General features: G+C 40.8%; 1 protein-coding gene across 3 annotated transcripts in view; it reads left to right on the top strand.

Moving 5' to 3' along the window:
- Positions 1-16,169, top strand: part of PCMT1 (protein-L-isoaspartate (D-aspartate) O-methyltransferase) — a 60,240-nt gene that overhangs the window by 35,788 nt on the left and 8,283 nt on the right. Inside the window, exons 4-7 of one of the 3 annotated variants that reach the window (XM_024247849.3) lie at positions 3,039-3,143; positions 6,666-6,786; positions 9,531-9,616; positions 15,282-15,451. In XM_024247849.3, the coding sequence (XP_024103617.1) occupies positions 3,039-3,143; positions 6,666-6,786; positions 9,531-9,616; positions 15,282-15,451 (482 nt within the window). 3 annotated transcript variants of the gene reach the window in all.

Genomic DNA, 16,169 nt, shown 5'->3' on the forward strand with positions numbered 1-16,169 from the left:
GTCTACTCCATGTTCAAAGTTTGCCAGGTGCTTAAAAATTTTTATAGTTAATTTGCTTAAATCGGTATCCACACAGAGTCTATACATTGCATCTTTTTGGTCTTGTTTCAGTTTTTTAAAGTATCTTTTAATTTTTAAAGAAAGACCCCTTTCTTTTTTTAAATGCCATTTGTTTATTGACAAAACTAGTTCATTTGTTATATGGAATTTCCCATATTCTGAATTTGGTTAATTGTTTCCTGGTGGTGGTTGACTTATTCTTAAAACATTTTTTTTTTTTTTTCAGGAACACTTCCTAATGGTCCTTCCTGTTGCATCATATCAGGAGGTCCATAACGTCTGGTCATCCACTTTTAGTGATTGGAATAAGTAGTTGTTAATTTTTTTTTTTAATTGTTCCATGGAATAGGGCATTTTCGTTGTATCTTTCTCTTTGGCATTGGCTGTTTTCGTTGATAAAATATTTTTAATTTTTTTTTTGAGACAGAATCTTGCTCTGTCACCCAGGCTGGAGTGCAGTGGCGCGATCTTGGCTCACTGCAACATCCACCTCCTGGGTTCAAGCGATTCTCCTGCTTCAGCTTCCCAGTAGCTGGGATTACAGCCGCCACCACGCCCGGCTAATTTTTTGTATTTTTAGCAGAGACGGAGTTTCATCATGTTGGGCAGGCTGGTCTTGAACTCCTGACCTTAGGTCATCTGCCCGCCTCGGCCTCTCAAAGTGCTGGGATTACCGGCGTGAGCCACCGCGCCTGGCCCAAATGTTTTTAAATCTCTGATATAATTTCTGACTTACATAAATATTATACAGATAGTACGGTTCCTGTATACCTTTGTCCACACAGTCTTACCATTGGTAAAGCAAATCTCACCATTTGCTTTATCATTTATTCTCTCTCCCTTCTTTATCCCCTCTCTCCTCTGTGTGTGTGTGTGTGTGTGTGTGTGTATTATATTTCCTTTTTTCTGAGCTCTTTGAGGGTAAATTACAGGTATAATGCTCTTTACCTTTAATTTTTTTTGAGATGGAGTCTTGCTTTGTCACCCAGGCTGGGGTGCAGTGGCGCGTTCTCAGCTCACTGCAAGCTCCGCCTCTTGTGTTCACGCCATTGTCCTGCCTCAGCCTCCCAAGTAACTGGGACTGCAGGCGCCCACCACCACGCTTGGCTAATTTTTTGTATTTTTAGTAGAGATGGGGTTTTACTGTATTAGCCAGGATGGTCTCGATCTGACCTCGTGATCCTCCCGCCTCGGCCTCCCAAAGTGCTGGGATTATAGGCGTGAGCCACCGCGCCCGGCCAATGCTCTTTACCTTTAAAAATAAGGACATTCTCTTACGTACCCATAGTACAGTTTTTGAAATCTGGAAGTCAACATTGATATAACACTATTAGCCAATTTATAGACCTTATTTAGATTTCATCGGTTGTTCTGATAACATTCCTTGTAGGAAAAGAAAATGGTAGATTGTGAGTTTTATTTGATTGTCATATCTTTTTAGTTTCCTTTAAAGAATGACTGAGAAATGGTTCCTTATTCTTTTATGGCCTTGAAAACCTTGAAAATTTTTACGAATATGGGCCATTTATTTTGTATAATGTCCCTCAATTTGGGTTTGTTTGATGTTTCCTCATAATTCAATATAGGTTATGCATTTTTGCCTGGCATATCCCAGAAATGAAGTATCTTAGCAGAGGCATTTGATGTCAGTGTGTCTCATAATTGTGATGTTAACTTTGATCATCTGATTAAGGTAGTGTTGACCAAGTTTTTCCACTGGAAAACTTTTTTCTGAACTCCATTGTAAAATTACTATTTTTCCTTTTGTGATTAATAATTATCTGGGGCAAACCCTTTGAGATTATGTAAATATCCTGTTTATTTTTCAATTGTTAGTCCACTAGTTTTAGCTTCCATTTATGATTTTTACCTGAATCAATCAGTTATTATTGAGATGGCTGCCCAAAGGCTGATTTTCATCATTTTTTCTATGTGTATTCATTATGTATCTATATATTTGTTGGGAACAGTTTCCCTTATTTTTCATTTATATATGTATAGAATGATGTATTAATTTATCACTATAGATTAATGGATGTGTATTTTTATCAACCAAGATCTGGTAGTAAATGTGTTTACTGCTATTGGATCTGATTTTTTTTTTTTTTTTTTTTTGAGACGGAGTCTCGCTCTGTTACAGCCCAGGCTGGAGTGCAGTGGCACGATGTTGGATCACTGCAATCTCCCCCTCCTGGGTTCAAGCAGTTCTCTGCCTCAGCCTCCCGAGTAGCTGGGATTACAGGTGCCCGCCACCATGCCCAGCTAATTTTCTTGTATTTTTAGTAGAGATGGAGTTTCACCATCTTAGCCAGACTGGTCTTGAACTCTCGACCTCGTGATCCACCCGCCTCAGCCTCCCAAAGTGCTGGAATGACAGGCCTGAGCCACCACGCCCAGCCTGATCTGATTATTTTTAATAATGAGAATACTGGCTGTGTGTGGTGGCTTATGTATGTCATCCCAGCACTTTGGGAGGCCGAGGTGGGCGGATCACCTGAGGTCGAGAGTTCGAGACCAGACTGACCAACATGGAGAAACCTCGTCTCTACTAAAAATACAAAATTAGCCTTTGTATTTTTGTATTTGCTTATATATGCAAAGAATCTATTCCTTCCTTTTTGGAAGGAGTCACAAGAAACTGGTAATATTGGTTACCTTTACAGAGTGAAACCTGGATGGTTGGAAATGGGAGTAGGGTGGAGACTTTTCACTTATAAATCTTTTAATTTTTTTTACTGAATTAATTAAAAGTTAAAAATTCACACACTGGAGTTCTAAAATTACTGAAACACATGATCTGAATGTAAGAATTCTAATCAAACAGTTTTTTAAAGTAATACCTGGGCAGATAGCCAAGATAACTTGGTTATCTTGGTAGATGACAATAGTAGAAAGATTGGTAGAAAGTTGGCAACTTTATTTATATGCCATGATGTGTGTACTTTAGTCTTAATGAATATTTTGTTTTCTTTTGGCAGCATGCATATGCGCTAGAACTTCTATTTGATCAGTTGCATGAAGGAGCTAAAGCTCTTGATGTAGGATCTGGAAGTGGAATCCTTACTGCATGTTTTGCACGTATGGTAAGAGTTTTATTCCTCATTATGGCCCCAACAGAAGAATATTATATGATTTGGCTGTATGTTTTTTTAACTAGTGGTTTTCGTGTTTATTTGTTTGTTAATTCTATAAGGATAGCAGTTGGAATGAGCTTCACTTAGGATTTTGTTGTTGTTGCAGGTGACAGAACACGCAACCCAAACTGGCAGAGCTAAAAGGAAGTTTATTTAGTTTATATAACAGAAAAGTCTAGGGGTATATAGTCTGTTGTGTGGCTGGATTTAGAAGACCAGATGTTGTTATTGACAATAGGGTTCTCTCTGTTTCTTGATTTGGCTTTACTTTCCTCCACATGTTGGTGTCATTATCTGGTAAGCTCTACCCTTGTAATCACAAGATGGTGGCCAGTAGCTCCCAAACTACCTTCTTCCAAGTTCTCATTTGGCAGAAAAGAATAGAATAAGCCTGGTTTTCTTTTCTTTTCTGTTTTTTTTTGTTGTTGTTCTTAAAAACAGAGGTTTTATTGCATTTGGTCCACAGTTGGTATTTCACCTTATCTCATGGTGCAGGGACCCTGGGTAGGGCGCTCTGTACAGTACTTGGTGGGGCATGTGGCTGGGAGAGACAGAGCAGTATAGCTGGACAGGCCCAGAAGGGGAGAAGGAGGGCTGGGGGCTCCTTAAAACCTACTGAGGGACCGGACGCGGTGGCTCACACCTATAATCCCAGCACTTTGGGAGGCTTAGGCAGGCAGATCACATGAGGCCAGGAGTTCGAGACCAGCCTGCCCAACATGGTGAAACCCCATCTCTACTAAAAATAGAAAAATTAGCCAGGCATGGTGGAGCACCTGCAGTCCCAGCTACTCAGGAGGCTGAGGCAGGAAAATCCCTTGAGCCCAGGAGGTGGAGGTGCAGTAAGCCTTGATTGCACCACTGCACTCCAGCCTGGGTAACAGCAACAACAACAAAAACCTACTGAGGCACAGTGTGGGAGGTGGGGTTATCATGGAGAGGGGGTCAGGCTTAGCCCCGACAACTCAGAATTCTACTTCTTTGTATGGGCCTCAGTTTCCCCACCGGGCCCTGGGACATGTCTGAGGGTCCCAGGGAAATCCAGCCACTCAGGAGCCTGAGATATTTAGCATCGTAGCTGAGCCCCGTCTCCCAGGGGACTCATTTCCCAGCACCCTCTCCACTGTCCCTGCCCAGAATGAGCCTGGTTTCTAAACATTCCTACAGATTTACCAGGGTGAAGGTAAAACTTCTGCATTAGAAAAAGTGCTCTTAGAAAAATAATGCCTTTGTTATACTTCTGCCTTTTCTCATCAGAGCCTTATCTGGTCAATGGCTATCCAGAATATTAACTGGGGACCCACTAATATATGTTGGAGTAAAGGCTGATCATTGCTTAGATCATCAAATCAGTTTGATTTGAGAAATATCGTGCCTGGAGGCCAGATTGGAATATTCTGATCTAGTTAAATTGGGAGTTGTGGATCCACCTTGGACTAGAATCCATGTAACTTGCTATAAATGTATAATCAGCAGACTTACTAGAATGTAAGCTCCAGGGAGTTGGAAATTTTGTCTGCTCTTTTTTATCATGATGGTATCCTAAACATCTAAAACAATGCCTGGCACATAATAAGGACTCATATTTTCTCAGATGTTTTGCTCATTTTATAGAGGTTAAGTCCTCATTAATGGATATCAGTGATTTTTTTTAAGGTTAGAAATGCCATTTAATAAATGACTCATTCTCTGTACTTGACATGTTTATAGTTTTAGAGGATGTATTCATTTTAAAAAATCATTTGGTTTCTGAGTTATTTTTCATAAAATGGCATTAATGTTTTTCACACATTTACCATGTGTGAAAGTACTTTGTGTTTTAAGCACTAGAGCCTGTGTTCTAAGTGCTACCCCATTTTTATGATGGGGTATATGCCTTTTTCCTCCCCATTTTGTACTGAGGAACCTGATTCATACAAGGAATGATTGGCCGGGTGTGGTGGCTCACGCCTGTAATCCCGGCACTTTGGGAGGCCAAGGCAGGTGGATCACCTGAGGTCTGGAGTTTGAGACCAGCCTGGCCAACATGGTGAAACCCCGTCTCCACTAAAAATACAAAAATTAGCCGGGTGTGGTGGCACACACCTGTAATCCCAGCTATTTGGGAGGTTGAGGCATGAGAATTGCTTGAGCCCAGGAGACAGAGGTTGCAGTGAGCCGAGATCACGCCACTGTACTCCAGCCTGGCCAACAAAGCGAGACTTTATCTCAAAAAAAAAAAAAAAAAAGAAGGAACGGTTAACTTGCCAAGGTATGTATGTATGTAAGTGATGACACTTAGACAAGAACCCAGATAGTCTGACTTCAAAGCCTTTATAAGTGTTAATTTTTTAAATTTTTATATTTTTTCTTAAAACCTTTATACTTAATATTTTAATTTACGAATAAATAAATATGCAAATAAGGGATTTTTGTTGTTGTTGGTTTTTGTTTTTTGTTTTCTGAGACAGGGTCTCACTCTGTCATCCAGGCTGGAGTGCAGTGGCACGATCTCAGCTCACTGCAGCCTCTGCCTCCCAGGCTCAAGTGATCCTCACACCACATCAGCCTCTTAAGTAGCTGGGACTTAGGAGGCTCATGCCACCACACCTGGCTAGTTTTTGTATTCTTTTGTAGAGATAGGGTTTTGCCATGTTGCTCAAGGTGGTCTCAAACTCCTGGGCTCAAGCAGTCTACCTGCCTCTGCCTCCCAAAGTTCTTGGATTATAGGTATGAGCCACTGTATATATTTTCATGTTTTCTACTAAAAGCAGTAGAATCAAGTGTAGAAATTCCTTCCCATCAGGCGGGAGGCAGGGTGTGTGGTGGCTCACTCCTGTAATCCCAGCACTTTGGGAGGCCGAGGCGGGCAGATCACGAGGTCAGGAATTTGAGACCAGCCTGACCAACGTGGTGAAACCCTGTCTCTACTAAAAATACAAAAATATTAGCTGGGCATGGTGGTGCGTGCCGGTAATCCCAGCTACTCAGGAGGCTGAGTCAGGAGAATCGCTTGAACCCAGGAGGCAGAGGTTGCAGTGAGCTGAGATCGTGCCACTCTACTCCAGCCTGGGTGACAGAGCGAGACTCTCTCAAAAAAAAAAGAAAAGAAAAGAAAAAAGAAATTCCTCCCTGTCAAATTCTTTATGTAACATTTTAATATTTAAAGTTATACTTTAGATGGAATTTAAATAAAAAATTATTGTACTACTATTAAATATTGGTAATTTTCTTCAAAGTTCTAGATTTAATCTAAGAAAGATATAATTTTTCTTAGTATTACAAGTTTTATTCAATGAGAGTGATAGTTGAGAAAGTTGTATATATGGTAAATAATTTATGATAAACTGAGTGTTTAGCAATCTGTAGAAGCCTTAAGCTATTTTTGTTTTCTCTTTGCAGAATATGACTTTCAATAAGGAAAAACTTCAATAATACTTTAGAAAAACAAATTTAGCCCAATGAGCTACTGAATTGTTTTCTCTTTTCCAGGTTGGATGTACTGGAAAAGTCATAGGAATTGATCACATTAAAGAGCTAGTGGATGACTCAATAAATAATGTCAGGAAGGACGATCCAACACTTCTGTCTTCAGGGAGAGTACAGCTTGTTGGTAAGTATCAGAAAACTTTAAACATTTCTTCAGAGGATTTTTATTTTCAGAAGATCCAATTTAAGCTAAATAACACTCAGAGGTAATTATTGCATTTTTTTTTACAATCACTTTTAAGTACTAAAAAATAAAAACGATTATTCTTTTTGCTCACCTAGTGAGTATTTTGCAGCCATCACTTTGTGAGTTTAATTTTGTATTTTCCTATTAACCTCTGAGATTGAATTTTTTGTAATGTGTTTGACCATTAGGATTTTGTCTTTTGTGAAGTACCTGTTCAGATATTGGATTGCTTGTATTTTTGACTTACAGGGCTTCTAGCCCTTTGTCTATATATATAAATACATTTCTTCTCCCATTTGAGGTATGCCTTTTCATCTTATTGGTACCCTTTTGATAATAGAAATTCTTAATTTTAATGTAGTCAGACTTACCAATTTTTTTCAGTGCTTTCTGTGTCCTTTTTAAGGATACTCTGAGGCCACGAAGATATGTCTCTTATTATTTCTTAGAACCTTTATCATTTTTAGCTTTTCATGTTTAGGTCTTTGATCTTCCTGATGTTGATGTTGGTTTTTGTGTATGTGTGAGGTAAAGGTGCAGTTATATGTTTTTGTGTATGAATATCCAGTTATATTCCCCGGACACATTCAGTTCTGTTTAAAAGATAAAATATTGGCCAGGAGCGGTGGCTCACACCTGTAATCCCAGCACTTTGGGAGGCTGAGATGGGCAGATCATGATGTCAAGAGTTTGAGACCAGCCTGACCAACATGGTGAAACTCTGTCTCTACTAAAAATACAAAAATTAGCTGGGTGTGGTGGCGCATGCCTGTAGTCCCAGCTACTCGGGAGGCTGAGGCAGGAGAATTGCTTGAACCTGAGAGGTGGAGGTTGCAGTAAGCTGAGATCGCACCACTGAACTCCAGCCTGGCGACAGAGCTAGAGTCCGTCTCAAAAAAATAAATAAAATAAACGCCCGGGCAGGTCTAGTAGCCACAGCCACCTCTAGAGGGATCTGGCTGAGGAGGAAGTGGAGGTGTTGCTTGCCTTGGCCTTTGCCGTGATCCTGTGTGGACACTGAAAGGGGAATACAGGAGTAAACCACACCAAAATGAGTCTCATGTTGCCAGTGAGGGACGTGAGAGATCAAGAGATAGATGAAGGTCAAGTGACAGATCACGGGACTCATCTCATGAAAGAACAGAGTCTCAACTCACTTCTTGTATTAGAAATGTTACTTCTCTGGCTGGATGTGGTGGCTCATGCCTGTAATCCCAGCACTTTGGGAGGCCGAGGCGGGCGGATCACTTGTCAGGAGTTCCAGATCAGCCTGGCCAACATGGTGAAACCCCGTCTCTACTAAAAATACAGAAATAAGCTGGGCGTGGTGGCAGGCACCTGTAATCCTAGCTACTCAGGAGGCTGAGGCAGGAGAATCACTTGAACCCGGGAGGCGGAGGTTGCAGTGAGCTGAGATCGCGCCATTGCACTCTAGCCTGGCGGACAAGAGCGAGACTTCGTCTCCAAAAAAAAAAAAAAAAAGAAATGTTACTTCTCCAACACAACAGCACCATGTTGCATGAGAAAAAGATCACAGTTCCTCTCGTCCAAGCAGTCCTTGTTCTCCAAAAGCCTCCCCAAATGGTTCCATTAGCAGTGCTGGGAACAGCAGTAGAAACAGTAGTCAGTCAAGTTTAGATAATAGCTGTTAAGCTATCTGGGGAGATGGTGTTTGTATTTGAGAATGCAAAAGAAGGAGCTCGGAATATAAGAACATATGAACAAATAGCACCAATAGTGAGTAACACTAGATTTGTTGTAGACCCATCCGTTTCTACTGCACAGCCAAATACAGTGTTGGGCAGGATGTTTGTTCGGATCTGGCCGAGAACATAACTTTACACAACCCAATGAGAAAGGAGAGTATGAAGTAGCAGAGGGAATTGGTTCCACTGTGTTTCAATCTATTCTGGATTACTATAAAATAGGAATTACCTGTTGTCCTGATGGCATAACTGTTCCTGAATTGAGAGAAGCATGGGACTATCTATGTATGTCTTTTGAATGTAGTACTATTAAGGTACTATATCTTAAGTTAACTTAAATAGGTGCTTCTGCCAAAGTATTCCTCCAGTAAAATTCATATAGTTTGCTGCCCATAAGGAGCAAAAAATATTTATCTTGGGCTTATTTGAATGATTAGGATGAGATTTAAAACGGAACTTTCCAGTTCCGTTATCTCCAGTGCCGTTTCACGCTTTAGAGTGAGTCACGTGCAGGGAGTGTGAACATCAGACGTGGTTTATTATCCAGTCTGCCTTATCCTTAATCGTTCACAGATATTTATTTACTAATGCTTTTGTTCTTAAGAGTTGTGGGATAGAGGCTGGGCGCAGTGTCTCACACCTGTAAACCCAGCACTTTGGGAGGCTGAGGCTGGTGGATCACCTGAGGTCAGGAGTTGAAAAAAAAAAGAGTTGTGAGATAGGAAAATGAAGTGCTTTTCATTTACTAAATGACTGTTAACTCCAGTTTTTCATCAAAATAAAATTCCATTGTTTTAATGTTTCTGACCAAACAAAAAATAAAATGAGTTAAAAGCAAAAAAGTGAATATCCAGTTGTCCCGGGATCATTTATTGAAAAATCTATCCTTTCTCCATTGTAAACCTCCCGTACTAGAATTCTTCACATTAAGTTTGATCTAAACAGGTTTTTAAAGCATAGCTGTTTTTCTTTCAGTGGGGGATGGAAGAATGGGATATGCTGAAGAAGCCCCTTATGATGCCATTCATGTGGGAGCTGCAGCCCCTGTTGTACCCCAGGCGGTGAGTCAGGATTTTTTCTGTTTGTGTGTTTTTATTCAACTAAAACTCTACAAGAATTAAATAGAAAAGACTTCTAGATGATGTTCAAAATATAATTAGACTTTTATATCATGCATTTTGGTTACAATTAGCTGTTACTCTTTTCTTTTTTCATATGCAAAGAATTGTATAAATGACATGAAAATTACTAAACCCCAGTTTGTGGCGCTCATATTTGATCCAGGTAAGAACTAGGACAACAGTAGAATTGGGAAAATCCCTCTGGAGTTTATGACCTGATAATCAGTTTTTTGTTTTGTTTTGTTTTGTTTTGAGGTGGAGTTTTGCTCTTGTCACCCAGGCTGTAGTGCAGTGGCGCAATTTCAGCTCACTGCAACCTCCACCTCCCGGGTTCAAGTGATTCTCCTGCCTCAGCTTCCTGAGTAGCTGGGATTACAGGTGCCCGCCACCACGCCCAGCTAATTTCTGTATTTTTAGTAGAGACGGGGTTTCACCATGTTGGCCAGGCTGGTCTCGAACTCCTGACCTCGGGTGATCTGCCTGCCTCAACCTCCGAAAGTGCTGGGATTACAGGCGTGAGCCACTGCACCCCGCCAGTTTGATGTTTTTTAAATAGAATATGTAAGGCTGTATTTGGTGTATGGGAGATATGAGAAAGTATTTGCCATACATTATATTCTCACAAAGCTTATATTCTAGAAGAGATATGTCATATATGTAACCAGGAAATTAGCGATATGATAACATATAATTAACACAGGATATCTATTGGAAGGAAAATATATGCATATGAGGGAGAGAATTGTGCAGTGAGTGGTCAAGGAGACATCACACATGGATGGAACTTGAACTGAATCTTTAAGAATAGTAGGATATATGGCCGGGCATGGTGGCTCATGCATGTAACCCCAGCATCTTGGGAGGCCAAGGTGGGAGGATTGCTTGAGCCTAGGAGTTTGAGACCAGTCTGAGTACATGGCAAGACCCTGTTTAAAAAAAAAAATTAGCCAGGCACAGTGGCGCGTATGCCTGTAGCCCCAGCTACTCTGGAGGCTGAGGTGGGAGAATTGCTTGAGCCCAAGCTGTTGAGGCTGCATTGAGCCATGTTTGTGCCATGGCACTCTAGCCTATGGTCCTAGATTTCTGTTACATATAGCTTTTGCATAGTTCTTGACTAGATGACCAGGGGATGAAGGTGACACTGTTTCTTCTGCCTAGTCTCATCCATTTTTTTTGTAGGCTTAGATCAGTTATGGGAAGCTGAAAGTTGTATAATTTGTTCTGGTCATTGACTTGCTGCTTATTGGCCGAGTGACTGGGAAAATGACTTAATTGCTTTGGCCCTGTTGATTATCTGTTTAAAAAAAAAAAAGTAGCTCATGCCTGTAATCCCAGCACTTTGGGAGGCTAAGGCAGATGAATCACTTGCGCTCAGAAGTTCGAGACCAGCCTGGGCAACATGGCAAAACTCCATCTCTACAAAAAATACAAAAAATTAGATGTGGCAGGCACTTGTAGTCCCAGCTACTGAAGAGGCTGGTGGGAGGATAGCTTGGATTGCGTGAGCCTGAGAGGTTGAGGCTGCCAGTGAGCCATGCTTGTACTACTGCCTTCCGGCCTGGGTGACAAAGTGAGACCCTGTCTCAAAAAAAAGAAAAAAGGTAGATTGAACCGGTGGTTTTAACACATTTTAACTGAAGTATTAATATAATGTAGAAAGTTTTACAAGTCATAAACGAACAGCTCAGTGAATTTGAACACATGACCAATGGGTTTTTAACTTTTCAAAAAAAAAATACTGACAACCTAGAGTGAACAGTTAAAATCTGAAATAGAACTGTGCTTAAATGAGGAGGGTGGGTGCAGGGCCCATTTCTCCCTACTGGGACCCTGAAGTGATCTTGAAAGATATTTCTAGATTTAATTAAATTGAATTTAAATATTGTAGTAATACTTGCAAGTATTATAGGGGTATGTATACATCTGATTTAAGACAGATGTACTGAAGGGGCTTTCCAGTTTTTAAGATAGCAGAATGAAGATGTTTATGCCTTCTCTTGGATATCACCCCAAGATAACCAGAAAAACAGAAGCATAAACTCCATACTCAATTAACTAGGAGACTATACCTGCAATCCTGAATTCCACAGTGTGTGAAGATAGAAAGCAGATGGAATAATAGCTGACCCAGGAGGGTGGAGGAAGTAGAAACTAAAGAGACTACAGAGTGAATTATGCATACGCAGTTTGCTCTGCAAAACTCTGAAAAAGCTTAGGAATTGGTGGCATCAAGACCTTGAAAATCATAGGTAAAGCATGGGTCTGAAAAGAGGGAATGCTGCTTGAGACTCTGCATGAGGAATAATCAGCACTAATCCCTAAGTAAGAAATTTTCTAAAAACTGATGGACATGATTCTAACACAAAGAATTTTTAAAATAAGAAAAAAGAACAACCATATCATTTATATTCAGAATATTAGGGGATAAAGAGAATATTCTGAAAGCTTCTAGAGGCCAGGTGTGGTGGCTCACACTTATAATCTCAGCAGTTTGGGAGGCCAAGGAAGGAGGATCACTTGAGGATCTGAGTTTGAAACCAGCCTGGGCAACACAGCGAGACCCCATCTGTACAGAAAATTTAAAAATTAGCCAGATGTGGCAGCCTGTGCCTGTAGTCCCAGCTACATGGGAGGCTGAGGTGGGAGGATTGCTTGAGCCCAGGAAGTTGAGATTTCGATGAATCATGATTGCACCACTGTATTCCAGCCTAGGTGACAGAGCAAGACCCTGTCTCTCAAAAAAATAAAGCTTCTAGAAAAATAAAACAGATCTCCTGTTAAGGACTGGTAATCAGAAAGGCATCAGACTGCAAACAGCATTAGGATTCGTAAGTCAAAGTACCAAACCATCAAATTCTGAGTTGAAAATTATTTCCAACCTTGAATTCTGTATGCACACACATCACCAAGATAGTTTTAGGTTTGCAAATCTCCATCTCTTTCTTTTAATGCATTCCATGCACTATTTCACAAAATGCTTCTGAAGGAACTTTCTTAAATTATTAGGATGTCTTAAAATGTCTTAAAATTTAATGTCTTAAAATGCCATTTTTGTCATCCAAAAATGAAATGAGGGAAGAGACAGACAGTAGGAAAAACCAAAAGAGGAAACCGCATAGGGCATCTTGATCAGGCAGAGGCATGGAAATTTGTGGGATTGTTACAAAGGGAAGGGCCTGGATAGAAGCTGTGTAGCAGGCCTGGAGAATAACCAGCTCAGATTTGGAGCAAGAGAAGGAAAGGAAACAATGATGGGATACTTCTTGACTCAGCAGCAAATCATAGTTACACAGTCATAATTAAGAAATGATTTTAATAAAAAATGATAGGTTGGATTGGGGGAAGCAGAATGTAGATTAAGAGAGTTCAATCCTTATCTAGCATATGTTTTGAAATATAAAAGTAAATACTAGAAGACATAGCTAAAAGGATTTGAAATGACTGGATTTAGAGAGCAAGGGTGGGGTAGGGAGAGGAAGTCAGCTGTTTTTCATTATAAGCCTTGAAATTGAGAAAAACAAGAAGATAGACTTGCAGACAACCAAAATTTTGATTGAGGACACCCTTTCCTGAGGTAATAAATATCCAAAGTAAGGTTTCTGGCTGGGCATGGTGGCTCATGCCTGTAATCCCAGTACTTTAGGAGGCTGAGGCGAGCGGATCACTTGAGGTTAGGAGTTTGAGACCAGCCTGGCCAACATGTTGAAAGCCCGTCTCTATTAAAAATACAAAAAAAAATTAGTCGGGCTCGGTGGTGGGCACCTGTAATCCCAGCTACTTTGGAGGCTGAGGCATGAGAATTGCTTGAACCCGGGAGGCGGAGGTTGCAGTGAGCCAAGATCGTGCCACTGCACTCCAGCCTGGGTGACAGAGTGAGACTCAGTCTGAAAACAACAAAAAACTACAACAAAAAAACAAAACAAAACAAAAAACCAAAGTAAGGTTTCTTCTTTAATGTTTTTTAATAGTGATCCGTAAAGCTATATGAAAATGGTAACATGATTTAAAAGTTTTCTGACTGTAAGAGCTTTCATTGAGTACTCTTGGTTCTTCATTGACAGGAGTGTCCTTATTCTAATGCTGCAGGGACTCCAGCCCTACCTTCCCTCCTTATGGTATCAGTAAACCTCAGTTGAATCGTATAACTAGGGTTCCCTTATCCCTTCAGTGATGCCCTAGATTCTACAATAATAGGATAGGGATTCCTTGCTGATTTTCTACACTTCCTCTCCTCCCCTCCTCCTTCCTTCAAACCCACAAAGATTCAAAACAGGCACACAGGCATTAGAATTCTATGCTCTGCCTTTGGCCCGCCAAGAGGGTAGTTCTATATTAGTTGGTTCAGTTCAAACATTTTGAGCACTACAGTTGTACCAGGTACTGTGTTAGATGCTAAAGACACAAAGATGAATAAGACACAGTCCCCATCCTCAAGAGCTTGTCATTTAATAGAGGAGGCTGATAGTTGAGTAATATAACAATCAAAGTATGTACAGGGTGAGTATCCCTTATCCAAAATGTTTGGGACCAGAAGTATTTTGGATTTTGGATTTTTTCAGATTTTTTCGCATTTTGGAATATTTACATATACATAATGAGATATCTTGGGAATGGGACCAAGTCTAAACATAAAACTCATTTATGTTATACCTCTTATACACGTAGCCTGAAGGTAATTTTGTATAATATTTCAAATAATTTTGTGCATGGAATAAAGTTGTGACTGCATTTTGACTGTGACTTGCTACATGAGGTCAGGTGTGAAATTATCTACTTGTGGTGTCATGTTGATGTTCAGAGTTTTGGATTTTGGAGCATTTCCAGTTTCGGGTTTTCAGATTATTGATGCTCAACCTGTATATACTATGTATTTATTTTTAAGATGGAGTCTCGCTCTGTCACCCAGGCTGGAGTGTGGTGGCGTGATCTTGGCTAACTGCAGCCTCCGTCTTTGGGTTCAAGCAATTCTCCTGCCTCAGCCTCCCGAGTAGATAGGACTACAGGCATCCGACACCATACCTGGCTAATTTTGTACTTTTTTAGTAGAGTTGGGGTTTCACTGTGTTGGCCAGGCTGGTCTTGAACTCCTGACCTCAAGTGATCTGCCCACCTTGGCCTCCCAAAGTGCTGGGATTACAGGCGTGAGCCACCGTGTCTGGCCTTAACCTGTATATACTAAATAAAGAACGTTTCTGCTTTCTGCCTATGGACACTAAAAGTTGTTTATAATGATGTCAAATGACTATTAATATAAAATCTGGGCTGGGCACAGTAGCTCACGCCTGTAATCCAAGCACTTTGGGAAGCCGAGGTGGGTGGAGTACTTGAGGTCAGGAGTTCGAGACCAGTGTGGCCAATATGGTGAAACCCCGTCTCTACTAAAAATACAAAAATTAGCTGGGCATGGTGGCGTGTGCCTGTAGTCCCAGCTATTTGGGAGACTGAGGCAGGAGAATCGCTTGAACCCAGGAGGCAGAGGTTGCAGTGAGCTGAGATCGAGTCACTGCACTCCAGCCTGGGCGACAGAGTGAGACCCTGTCTCAAAAATAAATAAAATAAAATCTGTAACTTGGTGGTGTATGTGCTTTTTTTTTTTTTCTTTTAGCTAATAGATCAGTTAAAGCCTGGAGGAAGATTGATATTGCCTGTTGGTCCTGCAGGCGGAAACCAAATGTTGGAGCAGTATGACAAGCTACAAGATGGCAGCGTCAAAATGAAGCCTCTGATGGGGGTGATATACGTGCCTTTAACAGATAAAGAAAAGCAGTGGTCCAGGTGGAAGTGATTTTATCTTCTGCTCTTTCTTCTTCCGCACATGCAAGGTGAAAGGGTGTGGATTTTAAGACATTAGACTGCAAGAGCTGTTTTTGGTTGTCACCTTTATGCTCCTCCATTATGACATCAGAAATTCATTACATTAAAAATGTGAAAAATGTTGCATGGTCTGCCCTTGTTTTGGTTTAACATATATATCTTTGGGAAAGGGAGGGTGAGACTTGGTTGGCACAAAGACTTTTTTTTTAGAGAGACTTTCAGCTTCAATTCATTCAGTACTTTGTAAGGATTTTTTATTCATTATCAGCCACTCTGTTTTTATATTTTTAAATTATTTTTATAGCACTGGATGGGCATGGAAACAATGAGTTTGGTCTGTAAAAGAGGCCAGGCAGAGTGGCTCACGCCTGTAATCCCAGCACTTTGGGAGGCCTAGGCGGGCGGATCACTTGAGGTCAGGAGTTTGAGACTAGCCTGGCCAACATGGTGAAACCCCGTCTCTATTAAAAATACAAAATCAGCTGGGCATGGTGGCGCAGGCCTGTAATCCCAGCTACTCACTACTCAGGAGGCTGAGCCAGGAGAATTGCTTAAACCCTGGAGGCGGAGGTTGCAGTGGGCCGAGATTTTGACACTGCACTCCAGCCTGGGAGACAGAGCAAGGCTCTGTCTCAAAACAAAAAACAAAAACAAACAAACAAAAAAAACCAAAAACACA

The sequence above is a fragment of the Pongo abelii genome, chromosome 5, assembly GCF_028885655.2.
Source record: "Pongo abelii isolate AG06213 chromosome 5, NHGRI_mPonAbe1-v2.0_pri, whole genome shotgun sequence".
Lineage (NCBI taxonomy): Eukaryota > Metazoa > Chordata > Mammalia > Primates > Hominidae > Pongo > Pongo abelii.